The sequence below is a fragment of the Lagenorhynchus albirostris genome, chromosome 10, assembly GCF_949774975.1.
Source record: "Lagenorhynchus albirostris chromosome 10, mLagAlb1.1, whole genome shotgun sequence".
NCBI classification, from domain to species: domain Eukaryota; kingdom Metazoa; phylum Chordata; class Mammalia; order Artiodactyla; family Delphinidae; genus Lagenorhynchus; species Lagenorhynchus albirostris.
The window spans coordinates 16,583,099-16,600,136 of NC_083104.1; the positions used below are offsets into that span (position 1 = coordinate 16,583,099).

The window sequence follows — 17,038 nt, forward strand, 5'->3', positions numbered from 1 at the left end:
ACGTTATGCACTTGTCAGAGTCATCCAAGTGGTTTGCCTTCTCCTGCCCTAAGTTAAAATAATAAATTGCGCATATTGGAGAATAAAGATGACTAGAGAGTTTGTATTTACATTATCACAGTTATTCATTTTCTAGACCAAGACAGATGTCTCAATCCCTTTTTATCTGGTGTCCTGAGGTGAAACTGGTATCTAGTGGTTCTGTTGTTATTCTATGTTGTTGGTTAAAAGAAGCCCACCTACTTATGCGTCTTTCCACCCTGCAAAAATATTTGTTTGTAACGGATGTAAACAAGGAAGGAAGGTGAAGTTGCCTTCTTATTCTCACCTAGACCCTGGGCTCACCGACTTCATTGTGGGTGTGTATCATGGATTTCCTGAAGGTAGCCTGGAAAGATTCACTGTCCATAGAAGATCTTTGAATCAGGTTGAGTATGTGTGTAAGCAGTTGGTTAAAAGCCCTAGAGTTCTGCCCCATGTAGCATAGAAGACAAAGCTTTAACCTGGAAAATCTTAAAGCAGATGTTCCCAGCTGAGTGCCTCATCCATAAGATGACATCAGGCTGTGGGCTGCAGTGGATCGTGCAGTTGGAAGCTGGGCTGCATCCCGTTGGATCTGCCAGAATGAGTTATTCTCCAAGTAGCTGAAAAAACAACCTGTTGAGGTTGTTTTCATCTGTTCATTATAAAATGCATCATGTTTTTCAAGTAGAGCGATTTAATTTGAGGTCTAAACGATCCCTTTTCCTACCATTAAAAACTTGGAGCAGTGGAGCTCATTATGCACTCCTCACCTAAGGGATAATAACGTCTGAAAACCAGGTCATTCATTCTAAGAGAGAAAGTTGATGGTAAATCTTGAACTTGAAAATAGGACAGGTGGTGAGAGGACTATTGTGACCTCACTGGAGACAAAAATGCCAGATCCTTCAACTAAATTCAATTAAAAATGTTTGGGGGAGCATCTTAGTATGTCTTATTTTCCATGTAATTACTGATCCCCTTATTCACTTGGTTGACAAGAAAACAATGAAAAAAACAAGCTGTGCTAGTTGTCTTCCATCTGTCCTTCCATATCCACTTTCAACCCTGTTGTCTGCCCAAGGAGACCCATATGGACTACATCAGAGGGTTCCCTTGCCGTGTGGCTTTTGGGTGGTTTTGGCTAATGGGAGGCAGTGGTAGGCAGTTGGAGAGTGGGAAGAGGAATGGTCAGGATATTTAATAACCCAGCTCTTTGGCTGCTAGATTACTGTATGTTACCTAGGATTCCTGTGCAGCCATGGGTGGCAGGCCTGACATCAGGTCTCCAGACCAATAAGCATAGGCAAATTACTAGAGTTTCCCCTGTTTTTTTCAAACGCTGATGAAGAGTATATGCTGATGCCATCACAGAGGCCCTCTCTTGTCCTGTGATTCCTAATGACGGGGAGCACATCTTTCTCCACTAGCATGATTGTCACATTCCTCATTTTTGTTACCGTTGCTTTGGTGATACACATTAAGGTACTGCATAAAATGTATTGCTTTCCAAATTAATGCCTTAATAGCACTACTTTTGCCTACTGTCTTAGTTAAATACATATCTTATTAAAGCATTTCTCTTTAATTTCACTGATTCTAGTAGAAAGCATTCATAAAACACGAGTAGTTTTGTTTTTTGTTTTTTTTTGCGGTACGCGGGCCTCTTACTGTTGTGGCCTCTCCCGTTGCGGAGCACAGGCTCCGGACGCGCAGGCTCAGCGGCCATGGCTCACGGGCCCAGCCGCTCCGCGGCATGTGGGATCTTCCCGGAGCAGGGCACGAACCCGTGTCCCCTGCATCGGCAGGCAGACTCTTAGCCACTGCGCCACCAGGGAAGCCCAGCCCTTTCTTTTTTATCAGTATTTCCACACAATATTGATTGTCTAATTTTATCTTGTAGAGGTATTGCTAAAATCCCTCTCTTCCTCTCTGATTTCTACAGTCTTACTTTGGACACATCTCCCATCTAATCTGTTTTACTGTAACAGCCTCCCACCTGATTATGTAATCATTAAACAAGAAACGAAATTGAATAAAACAGGAATGTAGCAATCTCAGTGTTCAGAAAGTGAAGCTTACAGAATATATACTTAGGGAGAAATATTTTAGAATATTTAGAATGGTTAGAATGGTAACCTAAGTTTTCGTGTTGATTAAATGCAGAAGATTCATTTATGGAAAGAAGCATCATCTACAGAACTGATGGAGTGCATTTCTCCCACCAGCTTCATGATTGCTGGCACTTTCAATGAACAGGTCCAAAGGGTAATATAACCCATCTAATAAGTTGGCCCATTTATGCTGACAACACTATATTTACATTTGTCCCATTTTCACTTTATTTTACCCTCTGCATCAGCACATTTGCCCTAATTGCTTTCTAATCTGTATACATGTTTGTGCTTTAAAAATTTAAACCAAGAAACCTTTTTCAGGAGCTCTTTAAGTACTGAAGTGTAGGGGATCTAGTAGACTAATGGAGCCATGTGTCACCTAGTATCATGTGTAATGCATTTCTGTAGCACAGAATTGCACTCTTGTACTTTGCTTATTCTGGATCTCAGATATAACTTACAAAGAAAACAAGTAGTAGGAATTTGTGCTTGCTTTCTTCAGAGTAACATAGGCAAATGCACATTCAGAGGTCTGCTGATAGTGATGTTTCCATGGCAACAAGCAGGCTGTGCTATCATAATATTTATATCCGTCTATTATGCTTTAGTTTATTTTAGGGTTTGGTGTTAAAATGACAAAATAACATATGCCTTTATTTTCTTAAATATATCTTAGGTTGATTTTTTTCTGGGTTAAATATTTTTAAAGACCTCATAGAAATTAACAAGAAATCATTGTTACACATGTAGATTTTTGTTATTCCCTATTAGTTTTAAAATTTGTACATTTGTTTATAAAAGTTTTCAAATAGATGTACATGACACAGTAAGTGGCCAGTGTTAAAGTTAGGGAGAAATACACACATTTCTTTAAATTTCAGTTATATTTTGGGGGAGATTTTTTTTTTTTAGCTATTTTGCTTTGTAACTTTGTAACTTAAGCTTTAAGTTAATAATTCAGGAGCTCTGCAACAGAACAACAGACATCAGCTGTGCCCGAGGTAACGATCTAAGATATTATAAATCTTTCACCAATAGACAAATTAGTTTTTATGTGTTGTTAATACAGGGGCACAAGAGAGTGAGAGGCTTTATTGAAATCATATGATAACATCTGTTTATATGCTTAACACGTAATATGTGCCCAGGATGTAAAAATGAAGCAGAAGAAAGACTATACTTTTGTGAAGCTTACTTTCTAGCCAGGATGCGGGGGGTACTAAATAAATAAACAGTAAATACATTCTACAATATTGTATAATGACTTTGAAGAAACATGAAGCTACATAAGGTTATAGAGTGATGAGAAATAGGAGCATTTACACCTAAATATTTTGCTGTCGTTTACACTTTGAAAGCTCTATTTCGTTGATCATTACCTTTGATTGTTATATCAAACCCCAAGGGGATTCCTGGGTGGGTGTTATCCCTCCTAGTTGACAAAGAGGAAACCAAGGCACTGCATGGTTAAGAAACGAGTTGCCAAGTTTCAGAAGAGTAAAGACATCTTCTTTCAGCCTTGTTTGGCACTTGTTGAATAATTTGAATGGATGATTGAAAGAATGAACATACCTTAAATATGACTTGCGAATTATCCATTTCAGTTTTCTAAGGTAGAATTTCTAAAGACTGAAAAGGAGTCAAAAGCTTAAACTGTAATTCAGATGTGACGGTCCTCCTTTTTCTCCAAGTTAGAAATCAGAGGATGTGTCATCTGCCTGGCTCTGACACTTAATTAGCAGCATGGCTTTGGGCAAAATCTAACCTCTCCTGGACTTGGTTTGCTCTTGTAAAACTTGGGAATAATTATATATGCATTGCCTGTCTCACAGATTATTGCTGAGAATCATATGAGATAAACTATGTCAATCTCAAGAGGTCTGTACACATGTAAGGCATTTTGATTCTTTAGAAAGTAATCTTCATTTAACTTGAGTTAGGTAAGTATTTTTTTCAGGCGGTCCATGACTAATCTTTGATGTGTGTCTCTCTCTTTCTCTTTTTGATGAAAATTGTCAGTATGAAGTGATCATATAATTAAAATAAATCTAATTAGCTTCTTTCTCTGTAACAAAGGTGATCTTTGAATGCCAGACCATAGGTGTTCTTATCATCTGTGATCCCTGCTGTTAGTCTGGTAATGTGCTGCTGAGGGAATCATTCAAAAATGATTCAAAAAAAACTATTTATAAATAAGGGTAACGATTCAATATTTGATATTTTTTCTTGTAGTGTTGGAGGGTTATAGCATTATGCTAATTTATTTTTATTTTCCATTATTCCAATAATGGATAGAAGTCAGCATATAATGTAACACCATATATTCGTTGCTAAAATCACATGTGTCTTAATGGCAACTGTTCCATGAAATGTATAAACAGTCTCAGTGACTCAGCCAGTTTAGCAAATAACAGGAGCTTTTTTTAAAAAACTCACCGCAAGTGTTGAATTTCAACAAGTATTACTTAGCATCTATTCTACTAATTGCAGGGGGAAAACAATAGAAATTATGATGTTCCTGGGAAGACAGACATGCCTGTTGAAAGCAAGAGGCTAAACATAGACAAACTGGAGTAACTGTTGAAGGCTTCAAATGAGAAAGGATACTTTCATCTGGGTTTGAATGACATAGGTCTGGATTGATGAGGATAGAAGGATATGTAGAGCTTATCCTTGCCCGGGGAGGGGAAGCAGCTTGCTAATACTTACTGAGCACCTAATACATTCCAAGAATTTTGCGTTTATTTTCTCACATAACCTCTCAGCATGTTTCTAACGCAGGTCATGTTATCTGCATTTTTCAGAAGAATCTGCATATCAAAGAGTCTGAGAAAATTGTGTAAAACCACAGAGCTTGTTTTAGTAGCAGAGACTCTAATGGAAATCTAACTTCAAATTCTTTGCTGAAGAAGCCACTAAGACATTTTAATCTAGGCTGTTAAAAAGCTTTTTTAAAATGTTTGAGAATATTATAACTGCATTGATAACTGCATTGAAGTGGCGTGATTTGTTCAGATATTCAGAATATTGTCATTTTATGTGATCTTTTTATTTCCAAATTGGCAAGTAGATGTTTCTAAGTGAAAAGACCAAGCACATCCTTGTATAACTAATCATTAGAATTCCTCTGTGACACACCCAATGATGGTTAGTTTCTGAAATATAACATTCTTAGATAGTCTTGAAAATAGTTCTCTATATTCGGTAACGTTTTATGTATGAATGCTGGCTTTTTCTATGGCCCTGTTAAAATCAAACTGACTTTTAAAATATGGTTTTCATGCAGATTTTCTGAATTATCTCAAACCTCTGGTATACTTGGAGATCTTAGTTTCAAAGAGAAGGAAAATGATTTGTAGTATTGCCACATAAATTTTTTACATGTGGTTTTAATGATAAAGCTAGCTTTTTTAAGGTACATGAAGTATAAGAAGAAAAAATTTTCAGAAGGTAAGATTTATAGTACTGTTCAGCTTACATTAAACTGTTCATGTTTTAAAATTTAGTATTACAGGTGAAATTAATATCCATAATCAACTGGGAAGAGTTTTTTTTTTTCTTTTTCTTAGATTTAATATACTGGAAGAGCAAAACTGTCAATATCAGAAACATTATTCTTAATTTTTGTTGTTTGATTTAATAATCCAGCATTAACTTTTTCCCAAATACATAAGGGGCTTTTTTATTTGATATAGTCAGGACCAGTAGTTGGGCTCTTAATTGAAAAGCTCCTTAATAAATTAAAATAGGTAATCATTTAAAGAAAAGTTATCTTTTATTACAACAATTTTATTTTTGCTTAAAACATGAAACTATATATGTCTTCTGCTTTTTGTTTTTGTTTTTTAATGCAGTGCCAAGCACTCTTCGTTGATGGAAGGTAGGAATTCGTTGTGTTATTTGTATAAAACACACCTATTATGAATCTCCTGTGATTTCCAGCTATTGTTTTTCTTTGAATTTGAGTGATAATTTAAAAAATATTTCTTAAGTAATCTGGGTACAGAAATAGTCTAAAGATTTTTATTTTTTTATTTATAAGCTTTTATGCTATTTTGCATCATGTATTCTATTTTAGCATCAATCTTGGGAAAGGGTGAATTGCTTTCGTTGAGTTTTTCAGAAGTTTAAAATTTTTTTTATAAACAACAGTTCCCTTTTTTTCACACACTTATTCCCTCAACTTTTTAAGTATTTCACTAGTAATTTAATTTCATGTAAAAAGGGTGATTCAGTTCTGTTAATAAATACAGGCAGTTCAACTGATGGAAGCAGAAGGGCTTGCTAGAGAGCAGCTACTAGGCACAAGCATTCTGTGTGCTCTTAACAGTGGACGGTATCTTTTCTAGAGGGGACAAATCATACTGCTTGAGTTAAAGCCATTTGTACTGGATAGGTGCTTTTTGAGGTCTGTGGAAGGCAAAAAGGAGATGGAGGTGAACTGAGCCCTCAGCCTTAGTCTTGTGAGACAGACTAATCTAAAACTCAGTTATCATGTAGTCCAGAATTATCGGAGAATTCTTCCTTCACAAAGCGTGAACATTTTTAACTAGACCTTGAAATATAGATGCTTAACATAAGTTGAAAGGAGAATGATGGGGCATAAGTAAAGTTTTAGAAGCTGAAATACTCCAAATGACAAACCGAGCTCTTTTGTGGCAATACCTGGAACATAGGTACATATTTCACACACATATACATATATATGTACATATACTAATACATACATGTCAAGTGAATGACTGAATGTTAGGACAAGAAAATGGACTTCATCATCTAGGCAATGAGAAATTCATGTAAAATTTTGAGCAGGTATTGAAAACTGGATATGTGTTTTATGAAGAAAACTGAACTCAACTCTCTGGGCACAAGACAGATGGATTGGATGAGAGGGGAGAGATCGCAGGTGGGGAGACCAGCCCAAAGGTTGGATGGACTTATCCCATAGTATAAAGATGAAAAGAGCTGGACTTGAAATCAGTTGAACTGGCTCCACCTCTCACTGCATCACCTTCGTCAAAGTCTGTAATTTCTTTGAGCCACAGCTTTTTTGGAAAATGGAAAAATGATACCTTTAAATAGAGCTTTTGTGAAAATTAAATGAGATAAATTCCAGGAAATTCTATCACACAGCCTAGCAAATTCCTTCATCCATTAATTCCTTCATATGTGAAATTAGTCAGTTTTGGTAGAGCATATTCTTATGACGTTGGCGATGCAGAGTTTTGATAGACAAGCATACTGGAGCCATATGCTTAATACACGCCAGGTGAATTTGCATCATAAAAATTTTCCAGTAAAATTAAAACGGTGGTAGTGAGAAATTAGAAATGGGACGAAAGAGGCTGAACTTTGCAAAACAATTAACATGATAAAATGGAATGGATTAAACAAAAGTAGGAATGAGGAGTGACAAATTGGAGGTGGGAGTCTTAGAAAGTAACAACACAATGATGGAAGTTGTAGGGTTTTGTAGGGACTACTCTAAGCGTAGGAAAATGAAATGTTGAATATGAGATGAATAGCCAAAATGTGTCTGGAAGGCATGCAGAAGATGCATGTTTTGAATCAAAATTTTGATGAGCACATCTTTGGTATAGGCACAATGGTAAAAGCTTCAGACATGGTGAGATCTATGAGAGGATGTAAAGAAAAATGATAGCTATTATTTTTTGAACACACCGTTTTAAGTAAATGATGTAGACTATCTTATTTCTTTCTCACAACAATAGCAGAGATAATTGCTATTGTTATCCTCAATTTACAGATGATGAAACTGTGGATCAACAAGTGAAGTAATCTACCACAGGTCAAACACTTAAGTTTCAGGAAAGGGATTTGTAGGTGGGTTTATCTGACTCCAGAGGACCGAGACTTAAATTCAATCCAAGTTAAAAAGTGGAAGGAAACAGAGAGATGGTCGTGGGGGGAAGGAGGATTTGTTTAAGAAAAGTGGAGCATGGGAGTTATTGGAAGATATATTTTGCTTTTTAGATGAAGTGATCTTTGCATGTTTGAAATCATAGATGAGATGAGAGAGACTGAAGTAAGGAGAGTTGTAAAACCAGAGTCTCAGAAGGAGTAAGGGAACCTTGCACTTCTATAATTCTATTTATTTTTCAAAGGGCTTGCAGATCTACGATGCTAGAGAGCCTCTCTCAAAAAACTCTGTGAGGTTCAGAGGGCAGGTGTTGTCCCCAGTTTACAAATAAAAATCTGGGAAGCACAGATGATCAAGGGGTAACTCCCCAGTCTTGCAGGTCTGGATTATGGTGGAGCAAAGACAGGATCCCTGGTGGGCCCACTGCTGTTTTCTTTTCCTAAATCTCACTGGTAGAAAGTTAAGAAATCTGCAACCCAGTCACAGAGGATTCAGCTTCGGTGGGGGACCCACCATGGAGATTCCAAGGAAAATGATATGATGGATGCAAATGTATGTTGATGACCCACACAATGCCAACAAATATGTAATAGCCTAGAGATATAAAGATGAAAATGACAGTGTTCTAATCTTGGTGGACCCCCAGGATAGGAGAACAAAATGGAAAAATAGAAAAATATAGAAAATACAGAATTGGGAGCTTCCCTGGTGGCACAGTGGTTAAGAATCTGCCTGCCAATGACGGGGACACGGGTTCGATCCCTGGTCTGGGAAGATCCCATATGCCGCGGAGCAACTAAGCCCCTGCGCCACAACTACTGAGCCTGCGCCCTAGAGCCTGCGAGCCACAGCTACTGAGCCTGCGCTCTAGAGCCCGCGAGCCACAACTACTGAGCCTGCGCTCTAGAGCCCGCGAGCCACAACTACTGAGCCTGCGCTCTAGAGCCCGCGAGCCACAACTACTGAGCCTGCGCCCTAGAGCCCGCGAGCCACAACTACTGAGCTGGCACACCACAACTACTGAAGCCCGCGCGCCTAGAGCCCGTGCTCTGCAACAAGAGAGGCCACCGCAGTGAGAAACCCGCGCACTGTGGCGAAGAGTAGCCCCTGCTTGCTGCAACTAGAGAAAGCCTGCGCGCAGCAACGAAGACCCAACACAGCCTAAATAAATAAACAGAATTGAAAGGATGGAGGTAATTTCGAGAGTTTCAAGAAAGGGATGTGGATGAAGCTGGTTTTGAAGATGAATAAAAGTGCAACGTCAGTGAAGGAGTGGGAGAGCACAGTTGCGTGATTTTTGACAAGCGTTTTGTGCTTGGGGAAATCCAAATAGTTTGTTATTGTTTCAGTGTATGTGGCTGAGAGTTGGGGTTGCTGGAGCAGTGGGGTGATGAGAAGCAGGGAAGGAGCTGAATTATGATATATTTGTGGGGAAAGGTCTTGTAAAGTATTCCTAGGTGCTTAGAGTTCACCCATTGTACCAGTATTTCAACTGTGTATAAAAAGCAAAGACAGTTCCTGAAGATGTTAAGATCTTATTAAGTACTTCCCTGTTCCCTAAGGAGGCTTAGAAAATACTGAATATGTAAGTCTGCTTGGAAACTTACAACACAAACCTGTTGTAAAACCTGGAAAAAGGCTGGGCTTTTAAGTATGAAATCTATTTGCAGTAGACATTTTTGGTATTCCCCAAATGTATTAAATCCCCTCTGCCCACCTCTGATTAATGTGCAGTGGGGGGTGGACAGTTCCATGAAAGTTCACAGTGAGAGCTCTGATGGGTAGGGGAAAATGATTGCCCCCAGGGAAAACCCTTCACTGTAAGGTTGGGAGCCTGTATTCAAATACCCCTGACTCCCGTCTTTCAAGGTGATGGTTCTAGAAGGCATTCTGTACACTTATCAGAGGTTCATGCAGAATTAATCCCTTATTGACTACAGTAGCAGCTTCAGTAATGTAACCAGCTGGTGGCTTTTCTTCCATCCCTCTTTTATTCACCCCACTCCTTCCCTCCTACTTTCCGAGATCATCTTCCATATACCGCAGATCACTCAAGTCCTTTCTTGGCTCTGCTTTTGGGGAAGGAAAACTAAGATACTATTGAACTTGTTGAGCAAGCCATTGTTTTTACATAAGGAACTATTTTTGTTTTCCTAGGACACACCTATAGCCTGCCATGGTAGAATTTTCCCTTAGAAACTTTACTGTTTTTTTTTTTGGCTGCGTTGGGTCTTCGTTGCTGTGCACGGGCTTTCTGTAGTTGCGGACAGCGGGGGCTACTCTTCGTTGCGGTGCGCGGGCTTCTCATTGCGGTGGCTTCTCTAGTTGAAGAGCACGGGCTCTAGGCACATGGGCTGAGTTGTTCCATGGCACATGGGGTCTTCCCAGACCAGGACTTGAACCCATGTCCCCTGCATTAGCAAGCAGATTCTTCTTTTTTTTTTTTTTAACATCTTTATTGGAATATATTTACAATGGTGTGTTAGTTTCTGCTGTAAAACAAAGTGAATCAGCTATACATATACATGCATCGCCATATCTCCTCCCTCTTGCGTCTCCCCCCCACCCTCCCTATCCCACCCCTCTAGGGGAGATCAACCTGAAAGTGTCAAGTGTTTGAGCAGCCCATAGAAAACCTAGCCCAATAAATAAAATTAACAGACAGGTGTCAAGGTAGAGTATTTTATACACCAGGAATGGTCCATGTGAATATTCATAGGAAAAGCAGTCAAAGTAAGGAGTGTATTTCTCTCCTGGCTCTGCATACCTCCGTTTGATATCTTGGGAGATACTGTCTCCAGGGTGTGACCAGAACTTGGGATATCTTAGAGCAGCACAGCATAGGTGGTGACCAGAAAGGCAATCAAGGTGAGCCACTTGTGGCCTGTAGGTGGGGTGGGGGAAGAGGAAAGAAAGTGAAAAAATATGGAGAGCAGGATTTTATCTTTGTTTTTTAATTCGGATTTCCCCAGTTATATATGTACTTATTTGTGTGTGTGTGTGTGTGTGTGTGTTTGTGTGTGTGTGTATTTAGTTCTCTATAATGGTATCATGTATAGTTTGTGTATCCACACTGTGGTCGAGATCCCTCACAGTGCCCTTTTATAACCACACCCATATCCCTGCCCCAACTTCCCTAAACACTGACAACCACTAATGCATCCTGTTTCTGAAATTCTGTAATTTTAAAAATATTATATAAATGGAGTCGTACAGCATGTAACCTTTCAGGATTGCTTTTTTCACTTAGCATTATTCTCTGAAGATTCATCCAAGTGTGGGGTGTGTCAATAGTCCATTGCTTTTTATTGCTGAGTAGTATTCCAGGAAATGTGTGCACTACTGTTTGTTTAACCGTTCATCCATTGAAGGACATCTGGGTTGTCCCCAGTTCAGGGCTATCATGAATAAAGCTGTACAAACTTTTCTGTACAGGTTTTCTTGTGAAAATATGTTTTTGTTTCCCTGGGATAAATGCCCAAGAGTGCGATGGCTGGATCATATGGCAATTGTGTGTTTAGTTTTTGAAGAAACTATCAAACTGCTTCCAGAGTGGCTGTGAAATGCTGTACAGTCATACAGCCACCAACAATGTATGAGCGATTCTGTTTCTCCACATCCTTTATGGGGTTTAGTGTTGTCGCTGTAGGTCTGATAGGTGTTGCTAACCATTCTGATAGGTGTGCCGTGATACCTCATTGCAGTTTTAATTTCTATTTCCCTGATGGCTAATGATGTTGAACATTTCTCATGTCCTTATTTGACATCTCTATATCTTCTTCAGTGAAATGCCTGTTCATTGTTTTGCCCATTTTCTAAATGGATAGTTTCGTTTTTTACTATTGAGTTTTAAGAGGACTTATTCTGGATACTATTCCTCTACTGGATAAGCGATTTGAAAATATTTTCTCCTGTTGCCTGTCTTTTCATCCTTTTCCCATGCACTTTCACAAGGCAAAAGTTTTAAATTTTGTAAGGTCCAGTTTATTACTGTCAAGCCTAAAACCTTTTTGCTTAACCCTAGATCCCAAAGATGTGCTCCTATATTTTTCTCTAAAAGGTCTATATTTCTATATTTTTATGTCTTACATTTACATTCAAATCCATTTTGAATTTTCATATATGAGTGAGGTTGAGGGCAAGGTTCATTCTTTTCCCTATGGTTGTCCAGTTGCTCCTGCACCGTTTATTGAAAGGCTGTCCTTCTTCCCTTGAATTGCTTTTGCACATATGTCAAAAATCAGCTCAGCATATTTGTGTGCATCTGTTTCTGGATTCTCTGTTTTATTACATTGTTCTATGTGTCTGTCCCTCTGCCGTTCCCACACCGTCTCGCTCATTGTAGCTACATAATAAGTCTTAATACTAGGTAGAGTGGTTCTTTCCACTTTATTCTTCTTAGTCAAGATTGTCTTAGTTATTCTAGGGCCTGTGCTTTTTCTATGTAAGTTTTAGCACAAGCCTGCCTACATCTACAAAAAATATAAAAGTAAAACAACCAAAAACCTTGCTGGAATTTTGACAGGAATTACATTAAATCTATCTATCCATTTGGAGACAGTTGAAACTATGCTGAATCTTCCAATCCATGAACACAGTAGGTGTCTTCACTTTATTTAGACTGATTCTTTTTTATCAGTATCTTGGAACTTGCAGCATATAGATCCTTTGTATGTTTTATTATCTATATACCTAAGTACTGTATTTTCTTTGAAATGATTGTAAGCAATTTTGTGTCTTTAATTTTGGTTTCTGCAGGTTTATTGTTACTCTCTAGAAATTGTATCCTGTGACCTATTTAACTCACTTTGTAGTGGGAATTTTTTGGTTTGCTTTTTGTTTTTGTAGATGCCTTCCTATTTTCTATTTAGACAATCGTATCATCTGCAAATAGGAGTCATTTTATTTCTTCCTTTAGAAACTGTATGCTTCTTATTTTTTATTCTTTTATTATTGCAGCAGTCAGAACTTCTAGTATGATGTTGGCTGCAAGTGGCTAGAATGAACATCCTTGTCGTATTCCTGATGTTGGCAGAAAACATTGTCTTTCACCATGAAATATGATGCTAGTTGTAGTTCTTTGTAGATGCTCTTTATGAAGTTGGTTTCTTCTTAAAATCTGGCTAATTAGAGGCAGAGGCTCACAAAATGTGAATAATGTCACATTTTGCAAGAATTAGGAGACAGGAAGAAAAATCTGAGAGGTTTCTACCAAATAATTTCTGGAATGACTTCTTATTTATTTTAACTCCTAAACAGGGCTTTTTCTGATACAGTTCTTGTCAAGATTGGACCATATGCAGCCTTGACTTGGGTTTAGGTTGCATATATAATCTGCCAGGATATTTCAGTAATCTGAGACTTTTTGGATATTTTTACTACTTTGATCTCTATAGTCCCTAGGGTTAAAAAAAAAAAAAAAGCCGGGAAAACACTTCAGGCCACTACAGTTATTTTTGTTTGCTCTTCCTAATGCATGTTCTCCATGAACTGGCCACATCAGGTATCCTTTTGCCCTTATATACTGTAGAGATAGTATCACTGCAAATGTCCAGAGCAATGGACAAACCTGTGACAGTGTTAGTGTTTAGGCAAAAGAGGTTTTTACCTATGGAGGAGAAGAGACATTGTTAGTTTCCATAGAACCTTTTTTTATCCTTTTTGGTGTATTCTAGGTAAAATCAGTGATGAATATGTTTTATGATGTGAAGTTATATAACAGAAGAAAACAAGGAATTGGACAGAAAATCAGTAATTATGATGCATACTTGGTTGTCAAAATATAATGATTTGAAATTATTTTTCCATGTATGGGCTACATTCTGATATGATGTACTCCTCCACTTAGTCTTTGGGAAACATTTGGATGGTACAGTTTTGCAGTTCCAGCTCAGTTACACTTCAAAAGGCTTAATGTTTTGATAATGCTGCATTTGGTTATAGATTTAAGATGATATAATGCTATGTTATATCACTTTTGTAGGGTAACTTCTGAATAAAATAAGTCCATAAACACTATTGTTTCTCCTTTTATAGTCACACTTATGTGAGTTTTGCTGAATTGCTTTATTCCATGCTTAAAAGCTAGCAATTTAATACTGTTTTTCAGTAACAATAAAATGAAACACATAGGCCTTCTAATTTCCCATTGATGTATTGATTTATGGTGCTCAGAAAATTCATACATGTCTACAGTTGGTAGTTTTATCAAGTTGAAGAAGATTATTTTGGTTTTTGCATTTTTCAAAGTTGAAATTTTTCAGGTTGTGTTTTAAAATACATGCACTGCCTTACTTTTCATAGTCACCACATAGGCAATTTATATCAACCCTTAAAAGCTATGAAATGAGTATATTCTTTCACAAATTGACAGTGTAATTGTTCTCATACAGAAAGTGACACCACAGCATATATTAACTATGGAATGCACAGTACTTTTTTTTTTACGGTACGCGGGCCTCTCACTGTTGTGGCTTCTCCTGTTGCGGAGCACAGGCTCCGGACGCGCAGGCTCAGCGGCCATGGCTCACGGCCCCAGCCGCTCCGCGGCATGTGGGATCTTCCCGGACCGGGGCACGAACCCGTGTCCCCTGCATCGGCAGGCGGACTCTCAACCACTGCGCCACCAGGGAAGCCCAGTACTTTTTTTTTTAAATCATAGTTTAGAGAAACAAATGTTTCTTCTTTTTTTCCCCGTAGGCTTAAGCTTTGTTCAAAATGAAGCCCATAGAATTTTCTCCATGCTATAATTTAAGCTGGAGAATATGAGTTGGAATTTGCTGTCCTGGATTATTATTGAAAGAAATTAAATGGTTTTTAAAAATAACCACTGGTGATCAAAATAATATTTGCCTTAATTGCTTTATTAAATACTTGAAAAAAATTATTTGACCAATAATAAAAACAGTTTGTATTTTTTTACAGCTACAGATAAAAAGGAATATGTGGGTTTAATTTACAGGATTAGTGGACACGTATTTTTGTTTCTATTGCTGCATTTCTAGAAGCCTTAATAAAGAAATCAAAATCCTACTTTTCCTTCTCAAAGCAAATGTTAAATGTTTTCCTCCTGAGGTTCCTGAGACGGGATGTTTTATTATCCTAAAAAAGAGGAATGTCTCTGTGTGAACATTTTAAATTTATGGTCCTTTCTGAAATTCTGTTTTGTTTTGTTTTCAAATCAGATCTGGAAAATTTTAAAACCAAAATGAGAAGTACAGTGTCAGTGCGTGAAGGACAGGGAGTTGTCCTGCTCTGTGGCCTCCCGCCACACTCTGGAGGTAACAAGTGCTCTGTTTTTGCTTTTATGTTTATTAAACAAGTTTTGGGGCGAGACCCACAGCATATGTACTGTTATTGCTTCCATAAATTGCCCTGAGAAACTTGATAATCCAAGCATTGGATTCTGTCAGTTGAGTTGCAATATAAGAAACTCTACAAAAAACAGTCTATCCAGAGGAGATTATAAACATAATTTACTCATTTCAACAAGGAAGGTTCTAAAGGCAAGCAAGATCAAGTTAATTTCAATTACCTAATGGTGCTGAACAATGCTTCATCCTTACACTATTATCATTTATTATTTAGTTGTAGACCGTGACGTACATTGGTGTCTTTGTGGTTTCTCTCTCTCTCTGTCTCTCTCTCCTGCCTTATGCATACACGCTTACACATGGTTATTGATATATGCTGTTGCACCTCTTGATATATGTGTAATATATATATTGAAAATGAAATATGTGTGTGTATTCACATCATTTTATTAGGGTGTTGGAATTGCACATTTTATGCTATATTGCTATAAATTGAAATATTGCTGGAAATTCACAAGGTTAACAAAATAGCTACCATGAGTGAAAATGAACTTCTGCACATATGAAAATAATTTAATAAGTACCGCTCCCCGGTAACAGCCTGAAGTGCTGGTTGGATTTTCCTCTCACGCTCACTATTACAAACTTGGTCACTTGCAGGAACAAAGAAGGCATTATTAATGTATGAATCATTGTTGTCAGAGAAGCAAACACATTCTGTTATGAGAGGATGAGAATTCCTGAGAGATAAATAGGTTAGAGAGAAGCTTTCTGACCAGAGATGAAACTGAGAAGTCTTCTTCCCATTATAATAAAGCGTATTCAGATGTCAGTATGCTGGACTTTCTTTGTTCTGTGACATCCAAACCAAAGTCCTTTTTGCCCAGTGGCTCGGCAGTTTTAATCACAAAATCCTCAGCCCAATAAAACAGACATTTCCCATCTTCAGTATTTGATCATTTGAAATGTCTGAGCCAGCTGCAGACTGCAGATTTGGGCCTTGATTAGCTGCCGTGCCTGCCCTCGCGTTGGTGAGTATGGGTTTAAATTGGGCTCCTCAGTCTACTTCGGGAGTGTCTATTTTGCTGAAATCATGAAGTTTCAGAGGACCTGTGACTTTGAGGGGAAGCATGGACTCTCTTGATGAGCAGTAAAAGTAACTGAGCTCAGACTGGCTTGAAGAAAATAGGGAGTTTATACGGCTCATATAACTGGGTTGAGCATGTGCTTTCTACTAGAGCTGTGTGGTTGACACAGCGATGTACCACCCAGAATGACTCGCTGCCTCACCGTGGGCAGCGGGGTCAGCCAGTGGCCTCCAGCTCTCAGCTTCTTCCTGATCTCCTTGGCTGCAGGAGCCGCTTGCCCAGGGTCTCGCCCTTCCAGGAACTGCCTGCATTTGGTGACCGAACAAGGAGAGGATATAAGGGGTCAGCCCCTTCTGCCCAACACTGGACAGTTCTAGTGGGGAGGGCTCAATCCAGAGCTTCCTTCCAGCATGACCAAGGCTTTTTGGGCCACGACAGTTTGACTTCTTTCTCATCTCAAATCCTGCTTCTGCCTCCTTGCTTTCACGGGTTTTGAGCTTTGGTCAAAATCTTTATCCCAGACTCTAATATTTGCTCCCTGAGAACCCAATCTACTGGACCCAATGGTTTAACCAATTTCATAAGCGGCTGGTCTTTCTTGCTGTTTCCTGGCTCTGC

General features: G+C 38.4%; 1 protein-coding gene across 1 annotated transcript in view; it reads left to right on the forward strand.

Annotated features, from left to right (window-relative positions):
- CNTN3 (contactin 3) overlaps positions 1-17,038 on the forward strand; it is a 313,770-nt gene that overhangs the window by 156,932 nt on the left and 139,800 nt on the right. Inside the window, exon 5 of the mRNA XM_060163886.1 lies at positions 15,204-15,299. Coding sequence (XP_060019869.1) covers positions 15,204-15,299 — 96 coding nt within the window. The remainder of the gene's footprint in view (positions 1-15,203; positions 15,300-17,038) is intronic.